The sequence below is a fragment of the Molossus molossus genome, unplaced genomic scaffold, assembly GCF_014108415.1.
Source record: "Molossus molossus isolate mMolMol1 unplaced genomic scaffold, mMolMol1.p scaffold_m16_p_2, whole genome shotgun sequence".
Classification (NCBI taxonomy): Eukaryota; Metazoa; Chordata; class Mammalia; order Chiroptera; family Molossidae; genus Molossus; species Molossus molossus.
The window spans coordinates 54732714-54748982 of NW_023425355.1; the positions used below are offsets into that span (position 1 = coordinate 54732714).

General features: G+C 40.0%; 1 protein-coding gene and 1 pseudogene across 13 annotated transcripts in view; both read right to left on the minus strand.

The window, feature by feature from the left end:
• The window catches only part of THOC2 (THO complex 2), a 143435-nt gene extending 127453 nt beyond the window's left edge, over positions 1-15982 (minus strand). For 12 of the 13 annotated variants that reach the window (XM_036270257.1, XM_036270261.1, XM_036270254.1 and 9 more), the window contains exon 1: positions 15888-15973. In XM_036270257.1, coding sequence (XP_036126150.1) covers positions 15888-15958 — 71 coding nt within the window. In that variant the 5' untranslated portion in view covers positions 15959-15973. Of the gene's footprint in view, positions 1-15887 lie in introns of all 13 variants that reach the window. The other variant, XM_036270266.1, reaches the window with a different exon arrangement.
• On the minus strand, positions 12418-12736 carry LOC118635613 (annotated as a pseudogene).
• Positions 15983-16269: the final 287 nt, after the last annotated feature.

Here is a 16269-nt window from a genome sequence, read left to right on the forward strand (position 1 = left end):
TATATGGCAACAAATTCGACAATCTAAACAAAATGGACAAATATCTAGAAACACATAGTCTCCCAAAACTGGACCAGGAAGAGAAAAAAAAAATCTGAACAGACCAATTACAACAGAAGAAATTGAAGAGGTAATCAAGACTCTCCCAGCAAAAAAAAAAAAAAGCCCAGGCCCAGATGTCTTCACGGGGGAGTTTTACCGAATATTCAAAGAACTAAAACCCATTCTCCTCAACTAATTTCAAAAAATTCAAGAAGAAGGAAGACTTCCAAACTCATTTTATGAGGCATGCATAATTCTAATTCCAAAACCAGAAAAAGACATTACAAAGAAAGAAAACTACAGACCAATATCCCTGATGAACATACATGCCAAAATCCTGAACAAAATACTAGCAAATCGGATCCAGCAATACATGAAAAACATTATGCACCATGACCAAGTGGGATTCATCCCAGGGATGCAAGGCTGGTACAATATCCGCAAATAAATAAACGTGATACACCACATAAATAAAATTAAGAATAAAAACCACATGATTATATCAGTAGATGCCAAAAAAGTTTTCGACAAAATCCAGCATCCATTTCTGATAAAAACGCTCAGCAATGTGGGAATAGAGGAATCATATCTTGACATAATAAAGGCCACATATGAAAGACCTACAGCTAACATCATACTCAATGGGCAAAAACTCAAAGCATTTCCCTTAAGAACAGGAACAAGACAAGGATGCCCACTTTTGCCACTCTTATTTAACATAGTACTGGAAGTCTTAGCCACAGCAATCGGACTGGTAGAAAAAATGAAAGGAATCCAAATTGGAAAGGAGGAAGTGAAACTGTCATTATTTGCAGATGACATGATACTGTACATAGAAAACCCCAAAGACTCCATCAAAAATTTACTAGACTTAATAAATTAATTTGGCAAAGTAGCAGGATACAAAATTAACATCAAGAAATCGATGGCATTCTTATACACCAAGGATGAACTCACAGAAAGAGAAACTAAGGAAACAATCCTATTTACCATTGCGGCAAAATAATTAAGATACCTAGGAGTAAACTTAACCAAAGAAATAAAGGACCTATTCACAGAAAACTACAGGTCATTGAAAAAATAAATAGAGGAAGATATAAAAAAGTGGAAGCACATACCCTGTTCATGGATTGGAAGAATTAACATAATTAAAATGTCCATATTACCCAAAGCAATCTATAGATTCAATGCAAACTCAATCAAAATACCAATGGCATACTTCACAGAATTAGAATAAGTACTTCAAAAGTTCATATGGAACCAAAAAAGACCTCGAATAGCCACAGCAATCTTGGAAAGAAAGAACAAAGATGGAGGGATCACATTACCAGATTTCAGGTTATACTACAAAGCCACCGTAATCAAAACAGCCAGGTACTGGCACAAGAACAGGCAATATAGACCAGTGGAACAGAACAGAGAACCCAGAAATGGACCCAAGGCAATAGGCTCAATTAATATTTGACAAAGGTGGCAAGAGCATACCGTGGAGTAAGGACAGCCTCTTTAATAAATGGTGCTGGGAAAATTGGACAGCTACATGCAGAAAAATGAAACTAGACCATCAACTTACACCCTTCACAAGAATAAACTCAAAATGGATAAAAGACTTAACTATGACTCATGAATCCATAAAAATCCTAGAAGAAACTGTAGGCAACAACATTTCAGACATCATATACAGCAGAATTTTCACTGATACATCACCTAAGGCAATAGAAACAAAGGAGTAAATGAACACATGGGACTACATCAAACTCAAAAGCTTCTGCACAGCGAAAGATACAATCATCAAAACGAAAAGGCTACCCACTGTATGGGATAACATCATTGCCAATGATACATCAGATAAGGGGTTAATTTTCAATATATATAGAGTGCTCATACAACTCCACAAAAGGAAGACAAAGAACCCAATTCAAAAATGGGCTGAGGAGCTGAATAGACACCTCTCCAAACAGGACATACAAATGTCCAAGAGACATATGAAGAAATGCTCAACATCACTAGCCATCAGAGAGATGCAAATTAAAACCACAATGAGGTATCACCTCACACCTGTCAGAATGGCCGCCATCAACAAATCATCAAACAACAAGTGTTGGCGAGGGTGTGGAGAAAAGGGGACTCTAGTATACTGCTGGTGGGAATGCAGACTGGTGCAGCCACTATGGAAAACAATATGGTGTTACCTCAAAAAATTAAAAATCGAACTTCCATTTGACCCAGTGATCCAACTTCTAGGAATATACCCTAAGAATCCTGAAACACCAATCAGGAAGAATATATGTACCCCCATGTTAATAGCAGCACTATTTACAATAGCTAAGGTATGGGAACAGCCCAAGTGTCCATCAGTAGATGAATGGATAAAAAAGCTGTGGTATATATACACAATGGAGTACTACGCAGGTGTAAGAAAGAAAGATCTCTTATCCTTTGAGACTACATGGAGGGACCTGGAAAGTATCATCCTAATTGAAACAAACCAAACAGAGAAAGACAAGTATCATATGATCTCACTTATTTGTGGAATATAATGAACATAACAGTCTGAGGAATGGGGTAGTCCCAGAGACGTGGAAGAGGGGTACAGACTGATAATCCCCAGAAGAGGGAGTGGTGGGGGGGAAATAAACCACAGAACTTATATGCATGTATGCATGAACAGTGGACATGGACAACAAACTGGGACAGGGAAGGGAGGGAGGGGGACGGGAGAATCAGTGGGGGGAAAAGGAGAAACATTTGTAACAAAAATTAATTAATAAAAAATAAATAAATTAAGAATAAATAAATAAAAAATAATGACAGAAATCTTCCCTAACTTGGTGAATAAAACAGACATACAATTCCAGGAAGCACAGAGAGTCCCAAACAAGATGAACCCCAAGTGGCCCACACCAAGGCACATCATCACCAAAATGCAAAAGGTTAAAGACAAAGAGGGAATCTTAAAAGCAGCAAGAGAAAGCTGTTAGTGACCTATAAGGGAGCTCCCATAAGACTATCAGCTGACTTCTCAAAAGAAACTTTATAGGCCAGAAAGGAGTGGCAAGAGATTTTCAAAGTCATGAAAAGCAAGAACCTACAATCAAGATTACTCTATCCTGCAAAGCTGTATTAAGAATTGATGGACATATAAAGAGTTTCCCAGACAGAAAAAAGCTAAAGGACTCCATCACCACCAAACCAGTATTATATGAAATGCTGACGGGTCTCTTGAAGAGGAAAAAGAACAAAAATATGAACAATAAAATGGCAATAAATACATATCCATCAACAACTGAATCAACAAACAAAATGAGAAAGCAGAACAGAAATAGACTCATAGATACAGAGAACATTTTGTTGGCTGCCAGTTGGGAGGGAGCTGGGGTGAAGGTTGGAAAAGTTGAAGGAATTAAGAAGTACAAATTGGTTGTTAGACTGATGAACTCACAGGGAAGTGGGTAGGGAGGGCAGGAAGAGATAAACCAAAGAACTTACATGCATATATCCATAACCAATGGACACAGACAAGTGTGGAGAAGGCAGGAGGGGGTCAGAGCAGGGAGGAAGGGGGTCAATGGGGGAAACGGGGGGTGCATTTGTGATGCATTGAATAATAAAGATAAGTTTTAAAAAAGAAACTACCATTTGATGAATTTTTATATATCAAAGCATATCCACAATTATCTGAAAAGGCTATTAAATTCTCCTTTTGCCAACTATTTTTCTGTGTCAGGCTGGAGTTTCTTCATTATACATCAACCACAACAATATACTGTAACCCCTACTTCACAACATACATAAAAATCAACTCTGGTTAGGTAAGACTTAACAATGAGAAGCAAAATAATACATTTCCAGAAAAATCAAAGGAGGATAAATACATTAACCTTGAAATGGGGAAAGACTGTTTAAACACAAAAGTACTGTCCTGCCAGTGTGGCTCAGTGGTTGAGCATGGACCCCTGAACCAAGAGGTTGCTGGTTCGATTTCTGATCAGGGCATATGCCCAGGTTGTGGGCCTGATCCCCAGTGTGTGGGGGGGGGCATGTGGGAGGCAGTCAATCAATGTTTCTTTCTCTCTCTCCCTCCCTCTCTCTCTCTAAAATCAATCAACCAACCAATAAACATAAAAGTACTAATCATGCCCTGGCCTGTGTGGCTCATTTGGTAGGAGCATCATCCCATGCATCCAAAGCTGGTTAGTTTGATTCCTGGTCAGGAAACATACCCAGGTTGTGGGTTCAATCTCTGATCAGGGTGCATGGGGGAAGCAACTGACTGATGTTTCTCTCTCACATTAATGTTTCTCTTTATATCTTTCTCTCTCTCACCCTCTCTAAAATCATATTTTAAAGAGAAAAAACTTACTAATCATAAAGCAAAAGACTGATAAACTTGACTATATTAAAGTGCATGACTTTTGTTCATCCAAAGTGACAACTATGCCCAGCCAGTGTGGCTCATTGGTGGAGTGTCGACCCATGCACCTGGGAATTGAACTGGTGACCCATGAAGAGGTCGCCAGTTCAATTCCCGGCCAGGGCACGTGCCCAGGTTGTGGGCCCAATCCCCAGTGTGGGGCATGCAGGAGGAGGCAATCGATCTCTCATCGATGTTTCTATCACTCTCTCCCTCTCCCTTCCTCTCTCTCTAAAATCAATAAAGAAAAAAAGTCACCATTATAAAAGTGAAAATGCAAGCCAAAGAATAACAAGAGATTTGCCACACATACAATGTGACCCATGAAAGATGCAAATACAAACTATGTGAAGAACTCCTACAAATCAATGAAAGAAATGCAAACAATCCAATAGAAACATGAGGAAAAGATACAGAGGCCTTTTCACAAGAAATAAGCAATCCAAATGACCAATAATGTAAAAAAATGCCCATGAAAATATAAGGCCCAATAAAATACCAACATTATCATATTGACAAAAAGTCAAGTCTCACAATATTAAATGTTAGCCAGGATGTGAAGCAAGGTGAATTCTCATATAATGCTGGTAGGAGTGTATTTTGAAATAGTTTGGCAGTATCTAGTAGAGTTGAGGTTAATCACAATCTAGAACCCAGCGATTCTACACTTAATATATATCCCACAAAAACACATGTTTGTATACACCAAGATAATTACATTAAGACTGTTTCTAGTGGCATTGTTGGTAATAGCTAAAAACTCAAAATAACAAATTTGTTTTTCAATAGCATAAGAGATCAACAAACTGTGGTATAGTTATACAAAGGAACATCTTGTAACTATGAAAATAAATGAACCACAAATACTTGTAAAAACATGAATGGATCCTAAAGACAAAATGTTGAGCAAAAGCAGCCAAATACAATAGAATACACCCACTATGATTCCATTTATATGAGATCCAAGAACAAACTTAAAGTTATTGGGGAGTAAAACCATAAATAAAAACAAGGAAGAGAAAACCCTCAGGATAATGGCCACCTTGGGGAAGTAAAGAGGAGGACAATCAGCAAGGGAGGTTATGTTGTCTTGACCTGGGTGTGAGTTACATGGATGTGCATCTTAGAGAGTCTCTAAGCTTTACATTTAGGTTTCATGTACTTTCTGCATTTTTTAGTTTCATAATTTAGGAAAAGAAATATTCTTTTTTTTTTTTCATCCTCACCCGAGGACATTTTTCTATTTTTTGTTCAGATAGAGCAGGAGGGAGAGAGAGGAAGAGAAACATCGACGTGAAGGGACACATTGAGTGGCTGCCACCCGCACAACCAACCAGGGCCGGGGAAAAACTGCAACCGAGGTACGTGCCCTTAGCGGGAACCGAACCCGGGTCTCTCTGTACCGCAGGCCGATGCTCTAACCGCTGAGCCAAACCGGCCAGGGTGAAATATTCTTATTATAAATTGCACAAGACTTTAAAAAAAAAAAAGGAGGAACCAATGAATGTAGATGCTTCCTACTCTTTTATGTCTAGCAATCATCTTTCTAGTTAATAAAATAAATAATTTTAAAACTAGTAGAATATGCTTAAATATCATACCTAAGGTGTAAAATGATGCCACACTATAATTATCCACAGAGAGACTATCTACTTTGCAGATTACATGCCCTTGAAGCTCACCTCTCTGTCTTTCGATTATTTCAATACTCCATCATTGGGATGAGCAGTGTAAGTCTATTTAAAAGTCATGGTCAACTTTTCCTGGTCAACGATTCACTTGTAGGTCTCACAAAATTATTTTCAAAACCAATGAATAGCCCTGGCTGGTTCTGATCAGCAGTTAGAGCACCGACCCGCAGACCGGAGCGTCCTGGGTTCGGTTCCTGCTAAGGGGATGTACCTCAGTTGCAGTTTGTCCATGGCCCCAGTTGGAGTTGTGTGGGTGGCAGCCAGTCGATGTTTCTCTCTCTCTCTTTCTTCTCCCCTCTCTCCCTCCTGCTCTATCTGAAGATAAATGCAAAAAAAAAAAAAAAAATGTCCTTGGGTGAGGATAAAAAAAACAAAACAATTAAAAGGCCTTGCTAATGGAGAACAATTACTAAATTAAATCTGCACAGCTGAAAATCTAATTTAGTTTCTTTTTTTTTTTTATCTTTTTGTTAATCCTCACCTGAGGATATTTTTCCATTAATTTTTGTTTGTTTGGGAGGGAGGAAGACAGAGAAAAGCATTGATGTAAGAGACACATCGATTGGTTGCCTCCTACACGACCCTGACCAGGGCTGGGGATCTAACCTGCAACTCAGGCACATGCCTTTGACTGGAATCGAACCCACAACCCTTCGGTCCTTGGGGTGACACTCCTACCACTGAGCCAAACCAGTCAGGGCTTTAGTTTCATTTTTAACCAACTTTTTTTTTTTTTAATTTTTCAAAGAACACCTTAGAAATGGTAAAATAACCCTGGCCAGTGTGATTCAGTTGGTTGCGCATCTTCCAGTGCACCAAAAGGTTGCTGGTTCAATTCCTGGTCAGGGCACATGCTTGGGTATCGGGCTCAATTGCCAGTAGGGGTCATGCAGAAGGCAGCCAATAGATGCTTTGCTCTCACATCAATGTTTCTCTCTCTCCCTGTCCCTTCCTCTCTCTCTAGAATATTAACAATATTTTTTAAAATAAAGTAAAATGGACTTAAAAAAAAAAAAAGAAATGGTAAAATAAACTGATTTAAGTTCGACTCCAGGTGCTTTCAACTACTTCCCTGGAGAACTAGATGGACCTTCCAATGTACTGAGAACAGTAGTTAAGCTTCTAATTTCTCTAAATATGTTAAACCTACCTCAAGCTTATCTGGAATAAGAAAAGAAAATAAATCTTCCTTCTAATAGGCAACACAGAAATATCATCTACTTCAGACTAGTATCAGAGAATATAACCTAAAAATGTCTGCAACCTAGCTCTTTTGTCAAGAGTAAATATATAAGTGTATCAAGACTGCTTCAATATATCCTATAAAGTATTTTTTTTTTTTATTTAAAGAGGTTCTGAGAAGCCGTGAGGGCCGAAGCATCGCTGGGACAGGGCTGCAGCATCCAGGGAGGTTCTGAGAAGCCATGAGGGCCCCAGCATCCCTGGGGGCCGGGGCAGACACAGCTGTTAGTGGCAGAAAACAGCAGCAGGCATTAGATGGGTGGAGTCAGACCAGGACCTTGATTCAGCAACTGCGGTACTTGAGGTCAGGTAAGAGAATTCAGAGCCAAGACTCAAATTATAAGAGAAAGTTTACTTAGAAAGTCACAGAGGTAGAAGAAATGAGCTCAGAAAACAAGTTACAGCAAAAGAAGGGCCCTTGGAGCTTAGGGTGGAGGAGATGAGGAAAGGGGGTGAGGGAGATGAGGGGAGGGGGGAGGGGAAGAGAGGAGAGAGAGAGGAGAGAGATGTGCTTTGAGAGACAAAAGGAGAAAGAGAGGTCTGGGCATGCTGGGGGTGGTCCCTGGGGAGAGAAGACGGTGGGGAAAGGTACAGTGTGCTCCATAGAGAGAGTCCTATCCTATAAAGTATTAAAAGAATTCCCCCTTGAAGTTCTCACTGTCCCCATAGCTTCAATTCCCTTTACAATGTAACAATAGCAGGAAAGCTGTCTTTGACAGAAGAATGTAATGAAATCAAGTAACTCATCTTTCCATTTGTGCACAGACTACTAAAAAGAAAGGCCAACTAATCCTGGTGAATATGGTGAATATTTGTGCTTATTCACATTTTCAGTAGCTTAATTTTCTATTTGTTTTAATAAGCTTGATGCATGTGTCTTATGTGATAATCCTTCCAGTGGGGAGGGGAAAATGTCCAAAATCCACCTAATCTAAAGATATAGTCATTGTTACATAATTTCAAGCAATAATTAAAATATAATGCCATTTTATCAGTCACAAGGCCACAAATATATTCATGAGGATACAGATGATACTGTCAGCATAAGCTATTAATTGGCATCTCAAGTATTTACTCTAATTGTATAAGGAATCACTAAGGGGCAATTCACTTGCATAACAGATACTTTTATTTCCCTAGTATAAAACAGTTCTTCCTTCCTTGTAGGAGGAAACTAAAAACAATCACTAAGAAATTTCCACCAGTCAGTAGATTTGTACATGTTCTTCTCCCTAAATAATCCACTAACAAGATCATGAAATATCCTTAAACAATTCTGTTCCTGCATGCTACATGTATTACTATACCTGTTGGCACACTTTTAGTACTGTGCCCCAAATAATTAGGGGAGAAACAAACTACCTCAGATAGTTGCCCATTTTAATGTGACTTTAAAAATAACTAAATAGCCCGGCCAGTGAGGCTCAGTGGTTGAGCGTTGACCCATGCACCAAGAAGTCCCCAGTTCAATTCCCGGTCAGGGTACATGCCCAGGTTGTGGGCCTGAATCCCAGGGGGGACATGCAGGAGGCAGCCAGTCGATGTTCTCTCTCCCTCTCTCTCTAAAATCAATAAAGAAAAAAAATTTTTAATAAAAATAATCAAATATTCTGCCTCATTCCAAATTCAAATGATTATTTCAGTCCCTGAATAACCTCCAAAATAATTGAGTTTACCATTTTTTCCACTTTTAAAACAGTTTGGTGCTATTGTGGAGATGATGCCTCAGGTCCCTGAAAACAAAGACAGAATCTACTTTCTGTCAAAGATCTGTGGGAAAAAAACTGAATAAAATGTCTTAAATTCTATCAAGGAATTAAGTATTTTTGTGAATACTTCTTAATATCAGTACTTAGTTTTCCATCTTAGTTGTTCCCACTTTGCAGTAAAAAGGGAAATACAGCACAAGCCAGAACTACTTGATTATAATCAACATCTGAAGTTGTTTTCACATATGAAAAACTAATGTCAATCTGTACTTTGATTCTTAAAAACAAAACAAAAAATAAATTTGATTAGGCAAAGTGCTACCTCTATAATCATTGCTAGGAGAGAGACATAACCCACAAAAAATGAATACTGGAAAATGTAATTTTATCTTGAAATATGCATTCCTGAAAATGAAAACATGCATTTGAGGAGGAATGGGAACAGGAAATTAAAAAAAAAAAAAGACAAGAGAAGTTCCTGCACACAAGTACATTAATAACTTTCACGCTACCTTAATATTTAAGCATTACGAGATAAATTAATTTTTCTAACGAAGAAAGCTGTAACTTTGAAAATCTGATATTACTACACCAATTTCTGAAGAATGCATTTCTTTTACCAAGAACACAGACCAAGACTTTTAACTTGTGAATACAAGTCCAAATAAGAAAATAAATGCCAAATGAAAGTGAAGACATGAAGGGTTTCAGATAAACCTTCAGCTGAAATTAGAACATCTTTTAAAAAAGAAAAATAATAAAAAATAGATTCAAATATGAAGACTAAAATTTCTTAGAATGATTATTTGCCATAAACTCTTCCTATTTCCCTCCAAAAAATTAAAATCATTTAATGAAAATCCACGTGTATGTATCTAAGTTCTGGAATGTGTAAAATAATTTAGTAGCAGAATAAAAAGAATGGCAACTAAATCATTTGGCAATTAAATTAAAAAATTTTATAACTACCAATAATTAATAAGACCTAAAATTCTAATTGATATGTAATTTTTAAAAAATAATTAAGTCCTGCCCTGGCCGGTTTGGCTCAGCGGTTAGAGCGTCGGCCTGCGGTCCCGAGACCCGGGTTCGGTTCCCGCTAAGGGCACGTACCTCGGTTGCAGTTTTTCCCCGGCCCTGGTTGGTCGTGCGGGTGGCAGCCACTCGATGTGTCCCTTCACGTCGATGTTTCTCTCTCTCTCTCTTCCTCTCTCTCCCTCCCTCTCTATCTGAACAAAAAAAAAAAATGTCCTCGGGTGAGGATAAAAAAAAAAAAAGAAAAAAAAATAAGTCCTTCAAACAAACATGATATTCAATAAACACAAGTATTTCAAAATTAGACTAAGTGCTGACATGAAGCTAACATCTTCAGATTAAGAACTAAGAACATAAATCCTACATTAAGTTTGCTTGTGACACAAACAAATACTGAACTCACTATGTTAATAATTTCTACTAAAAACAGAATTCTCTCTTGGAGCTACCAGTACATGCAACTTTATTACCTTAATCATGGCAAGTCCTATGTTAATATGAAATCATCAAGAAACTAAAACTCTAATTCCAAAATTAAAGGGATTAATTCCATATCTCGCATTATGTCACAATATTTGATAGTTTGTATTTAGATATAAAACTTGTGAGAGTAGATCTAAGTGTTACTAGAAAGGACACTTAACGTTTTGGTAGTCCTCCTTTGTCCTTTTGATATTTCTTGGTAAAAATCATTTAAAAAGTTCAGTAATTTGGCCCTGGCTGGTTGTTCAGTGGTTAGAGCGTTGGCCTGCGGTCCGGAGAAACCCGGGTTCGGTTCCCGCTAAGGGCACGTACCTCGGTTGCAGTTTGTCCCCTGCCCTGGATGGGTGGTACGGGTGGCAATCACTCGATGTGCCCCTTTCACGTCAATGTTTCTCTCTCTCTCCTCTCTCTCTCTCCCTCCCTCCCTCCCACTCTGTCTGAACAAAAAATGGAAAAATGTCCTCAGGTAAGGATTAAAAAAAAAAAAAAAAGATTTCTGCAATTTGCCCAGTGTGGCACAGTGGTTGAGCATCGACCCATGCACCAAGAGGTCGCCAGTTTGATTCCCAGTCAGGGCACATGCCCAGGTTGTGGCCAATTCCCCAGTGGGAGGCATGCAGGAGGTGGTCAATCAATGTTCTGTTTCACTGATGCTTCTATCTCTCTCTCCCTCTCCCTTCCTCTCTCTCTAAAATCAATCAAGAAAAAAAAAAAACGAGTGCTGTAATTTACCATTAAAAACATAATCAGTATTGCCCAGCCGGTGTGGCTCAGTGGACTGAGTGTTGTACCACGGACTGAGAGGTCTCAGTTCAATTCCTGGTTAGGGCACATGCCCAGGTTGCAGGTTCAATCCCCAGTAGGGGGCATGCAGGAGGCAGCCAGTCGATGTTTCTCCCTCACATCAATGTTTCTATCTCTCCCTTCCTCTCTCTCTAAAATATCAATAAAAACATATTTTAAAAACCATAATCAGTATGTCTGAAAGAATAAATTAGCTAGGTATGTGATGAACCATTCAGATAGGCAAAATACAGGGTTTTTTTTCCTCCTTAATTACCTAAAAGCTTACTCTTCAAAGCCAATACTTCCCATCTTAATAAACAGTTGATTTTCATTAAGTAAAATTAAGACTTGCTCTCTCTGAAAGTTATGAAATGCCCCATATATCTCATATGTTGCTTTAACACTATGATGCTGAAATTGACTACAACTCCCAGAACACAGACTTATATTGGTAAGAAGTGACAGACAAGAAATAAATCTCATGAAATACATCATACATTTTTTAAAAGATAATTTTCAGTTAAGTTAAAGTTAATCTGCTAATTTATCTTGTTAAATGGGGAAAATCCACCCAAGATATATAATTTTAAATATTGGTCATATTCTGTTCAACTTTGTTTGTTAATCCTCACGTGAGGATATTTTTCCATTGATTTTTAGATAAAGTAGAAGGGAGGGAGAGACATCCAAGTGAGAGAGACACATCAATTGGTTGCCTCCCGCTTGACCCCAACTGGATTGGGAATCCAACCTGCAACCCAGGTATGTGCCCTTGACTGGGAATCCAACCTGCAACCCTTTGGTCCTCGGGCCAATGCTCCAACTGTTGAGGCAAACCAGCCAGGATAATATTAGTCATATTCTGAAAGACAAATCTATAATAAATGATTCACTAATAATTTGGTGGCACATTACCTTCCAGGTTCTTTTTTTTGTTTTTTTTTTGTTTGTTTTGTTTTTCTGAAAAGAACATATCAAGACTTTATTGTCACATAATAAAACAAAATATACGGCTTAGAACTAGATCACTTGGCCCTTTTTCTTTTTATCTACTCCCAGTTCAAAATGCTTGCATCTCTTAATAGTCAGCATTCTCTTAGATCTGCAGTTGGGCACAATGCATTCAAGCCTCAGCACAGTCTTTGTAGTTTTAGCCTTTTTGCCGGATATAGGCTTAGTCTGCCCACCATAGCCACTCTACTTCCTGTCATAACACCGCTTTTCTCTGTGCATACAGAGAATCCTTGCCCTTCTTGTACTGTGTTGCAACTGTGGAACTGACGCTTACTATACTTCTTACAGAAAGTCCAGTGAATTTTAGAAATGTTTACCATGTTTGTGAGAGAGTGCTATGAGCACAAAAAAGCTTACCTTCATTTTTAACATTTCCAGTAGCTGGTTTATTTTTAAGAGGCTGTTTTCAGACAAAGGAAATGATGTTTTGTAATATAGTTACAACACTATTTGTTCTAATAAAATGAAAATGCTAACATCTATCTTTTGTTTTATTTTATTTTATTTTTTTGGTATGTGCCCCTAGCATGAACCGAAGCCGGGACTCTCTGGTCCACAGGCCGACACTCCAACCTCTGAGCCAAACCAGCCAAGGCTAACATCTATCTTTTGTAAGATACAAAAAGAAAAATCCAAGGTTAGATTATATGTAACAAAGTTTCAAATAAAAGACTAAATGGTGATACATCTAAAATATTTCATTGTGTCATACAGCTAGCAACTTTAAAGTCTTTAAACTAAACAGATTAAAATTATAAAACTAACTATAATGATTTGTATCTACTCTAATTCAAATTATATTCCACAAGCCATGGAATAACTATTTTCATGTAAGTACGTTTTGAAGCAACTCTTCAAACACAAGAACTATGATGGGTAGCATGGATCATGTAAATATACATAGTGAGCCCTGGCCGGTTTGGCTCAGCGGTTAGAGCGTTGGCCTGCGGTCTACAGAGACCCGGGTTCGGTTCCCGCTAAGGGCATGTACTTCGGCTGCAGTTTGTCCCCAGCCCTGGTCAGGTCGTGCGGGTGGCAGCCACTCGATGTGTCCCTTTCACGTCTATGTTTCTCTCTCTCTTTTCCTCTCTCTCCCTCCCACTCTATCTGAACAAAATATCGAAAAATGTCCTCAGGTGAGGATAAAAAAAAATAAATAAATAAATATATATAGTGAGTCCAAAACTCCATTTTGACTATATCACTTTGTTTTTCTCCAAAGGCTGCCAATCAGAAGTCAAGCAGAATTTCACCTAGCCCTAAAACCACTCATTCCAAGGTGGGAGTAACCATAGTAAAATTGTCCAAAAAAGTTGGCTGGAAGGAGAAAGTTGAGCAATCTACAAAAATGACAGCTCCTAAATAACTAAGTTGTCTTTTAAAAGTAAACACCAGTGGCCCTGGCCTGTGTGGTTCAGTTGGTTGGGCGTTGTCCCTAGCATGGGAAGGCATCTGGTCAGGGCACATGCCCAGGTTGCAGGTTCAATCCTGAATCCCCTGTAGGGGGCATGCAGGAGGCAGCCAATACATGTTTCGCTCTCATATGGATGTGTCCATTTCTCTCTCTGTCTCTCTCTCTTCCTCACTCTCTAAAAATCAATAAAAAAAATACATATTTTTTTTAAAGTAAACAACAGTGAACTGATTTATCCTAATCTAATGTAAATGAAGATGCTAGATTTGGTAACTTCCCATCCTGCCTTCCTTGCACAGAGGGGACTTAATAGCTATTTAATAACTAGCAATACAAGGATTTGGAAAATGTTCCAAACAGTTAAAAAATGAATACTTGTCAAATTGACTTCTCTGTCAGTTAATAAGCTAAATAAGCACTCTAAGCATATGCTAGAAAGTGTGGGGAGGCAGGACAGTTGAACCAAAGTAAATGTGAGACAGGCCCCACTCCTCAAGGGTCTCTCAATTCGTTAAGACTACAAGAGTACACATAAAAGAGTGAGGGACCAATTAATTGCTAACCTAAGTGGTACAGACTTTAAGTGCAAGAGCTATCCAGTAAGTTTAAATATCTAAAGATTGGAAGAATATTACTTTTAATAGTTATCACTTGAGCACTTATTATAAGCCAAGTGCTTTACAGGCATTATTTAGTCTTCACAACAATCCTTTGAGTACTTATTCCCAATTTACTCAAGGGGAAACTGTCAAAGTGGTTAAGGAATGTATCCAAGGTCACTCAGCTAGTTAAGTGGCTAAGACAGCAGCTTACTCAGGCAATCCAATTCTAGAGCTCACACAGTTAAGACTAAGTAAAGCAGTGAGAGTGCAAGGGTTGGGAGGTCTGGGGGGTCATATAGGCAGGCAATATTACACGCGCACGTGTTCCCTGAGTTTCATTCTAAGTAACGAAGTTCCAACTGTAAACTGTACCAGCAACCGTAAACTAACCACGGGGGGGGGGGGGGGGGGGCAACGATGATAAAAATGGCTAACTAGTTAACTCAAAAAAGATTGAGCTTTAAGCTAGTAAAGCGATTCAAAGAAGTAAAGTATAAATTTTTTTTACAACCTGGGTTTTGTTCTGCTACTGAAACCAATATTTTCACCCCTGAGAGGGAGCGCTGAAATTTTGGGCGAGGAAACCGCGGGTATGGCAAATTACTGCTATGTATGACTAAAAAAAAAAGTTTTATGACTAAAGGAAACGCTTATTCTTGATACTGGAGAAGCCTGGAGAGTTGCCAAAATTAGCTGCAGTCCCAGGACAAAATGGGGTTTAGGAAACATTTAATGACGAAACTTGAGTCTAACACGAAATGGCTCTAAGGTGAAAAGACGGAGCAAAGAAATGCCGGTAGGTCTTCTGGGAAAGCGGCAATCCCTGCTACACTTCTCCCATGGCCAGCGGCGTCGCGCGAGGCCGGGACAGTCTGACAGACCGCTCCGCGGGAGGACGTGAGGTGAAAAAACGGGGTCTTCACGACGCCCCGAGCTTCGCGGCGGCGGGCGGTGAGGAGGTGAGGGAGTCCGGGACAGTTCGCCCTCCTCAGACTTCGGGCTGAGGAGGCGCCTAGCTCCAAACTGCGGAGTCGAACGGGTGCAGAGTTAAGAAATGGGACAAGAGGGAGATGGAAAGTCCGAACCTCCCCGGCGCGGCCCCGTAAAGAGAAAGAAACCAAGTGAGCTCAAGCGAAGAAGGGAACAAAAAGAGACCAAGTGGGAGCGCGGGGACTCGCAGGGGCGAAACCGGAGTTTGCTAACAGACTAAAGGAAAGCGGGCTATAACGGGCTGAGGAGATGTCGGGGAGACCACGAAGGAAAGGAGGTCGGCGGCGGTTACCAGCACCTCTACTACCTCAGTTCGAAACTCCTAGCCAAACATCCACACCCGCCGCCCGGATGGGGGAGGGGGCACACCTCTCCCTCCGCCCCCAATCTCCCCCAACAAGTGAGAACCCGGCTGACACCAGGGCCCGGCCCGGCTGAGCGCCCGCCTCCAGCCCCGACACTCACAATTCGCCTCTCCCTGATTTCTCCCAGTTCTTTATCCACTCTACAGGAACCAACACCGTTGCGGCCGCCATCTTCCCCTCACTACTAGCAGAAGCCCGGATGTGTAGCACGCGAGCGAGGGGTCAAAGTGAAGCACCGCCCACTAGGAATGCCGGGAACTGCGAGTTCGCTTTTCGATTTCCCGCCCTACACTCTTCTCCACCCCGCGGAAGCCCGAGGCCGTGTGGCCGACGAAGTCGCCCAGACGCGTGGGTCCCTTCCCAGAGTGACGTTGCTGGCCGTGCCTTCCGCCACCCTAGCCCTTGCTTCCCTTTACAAGAGAAAAAGTGCCATCCCCAGGCCGACTCGTAGCTTTTATCTTCTTCCGTGGTATCTACTCCAG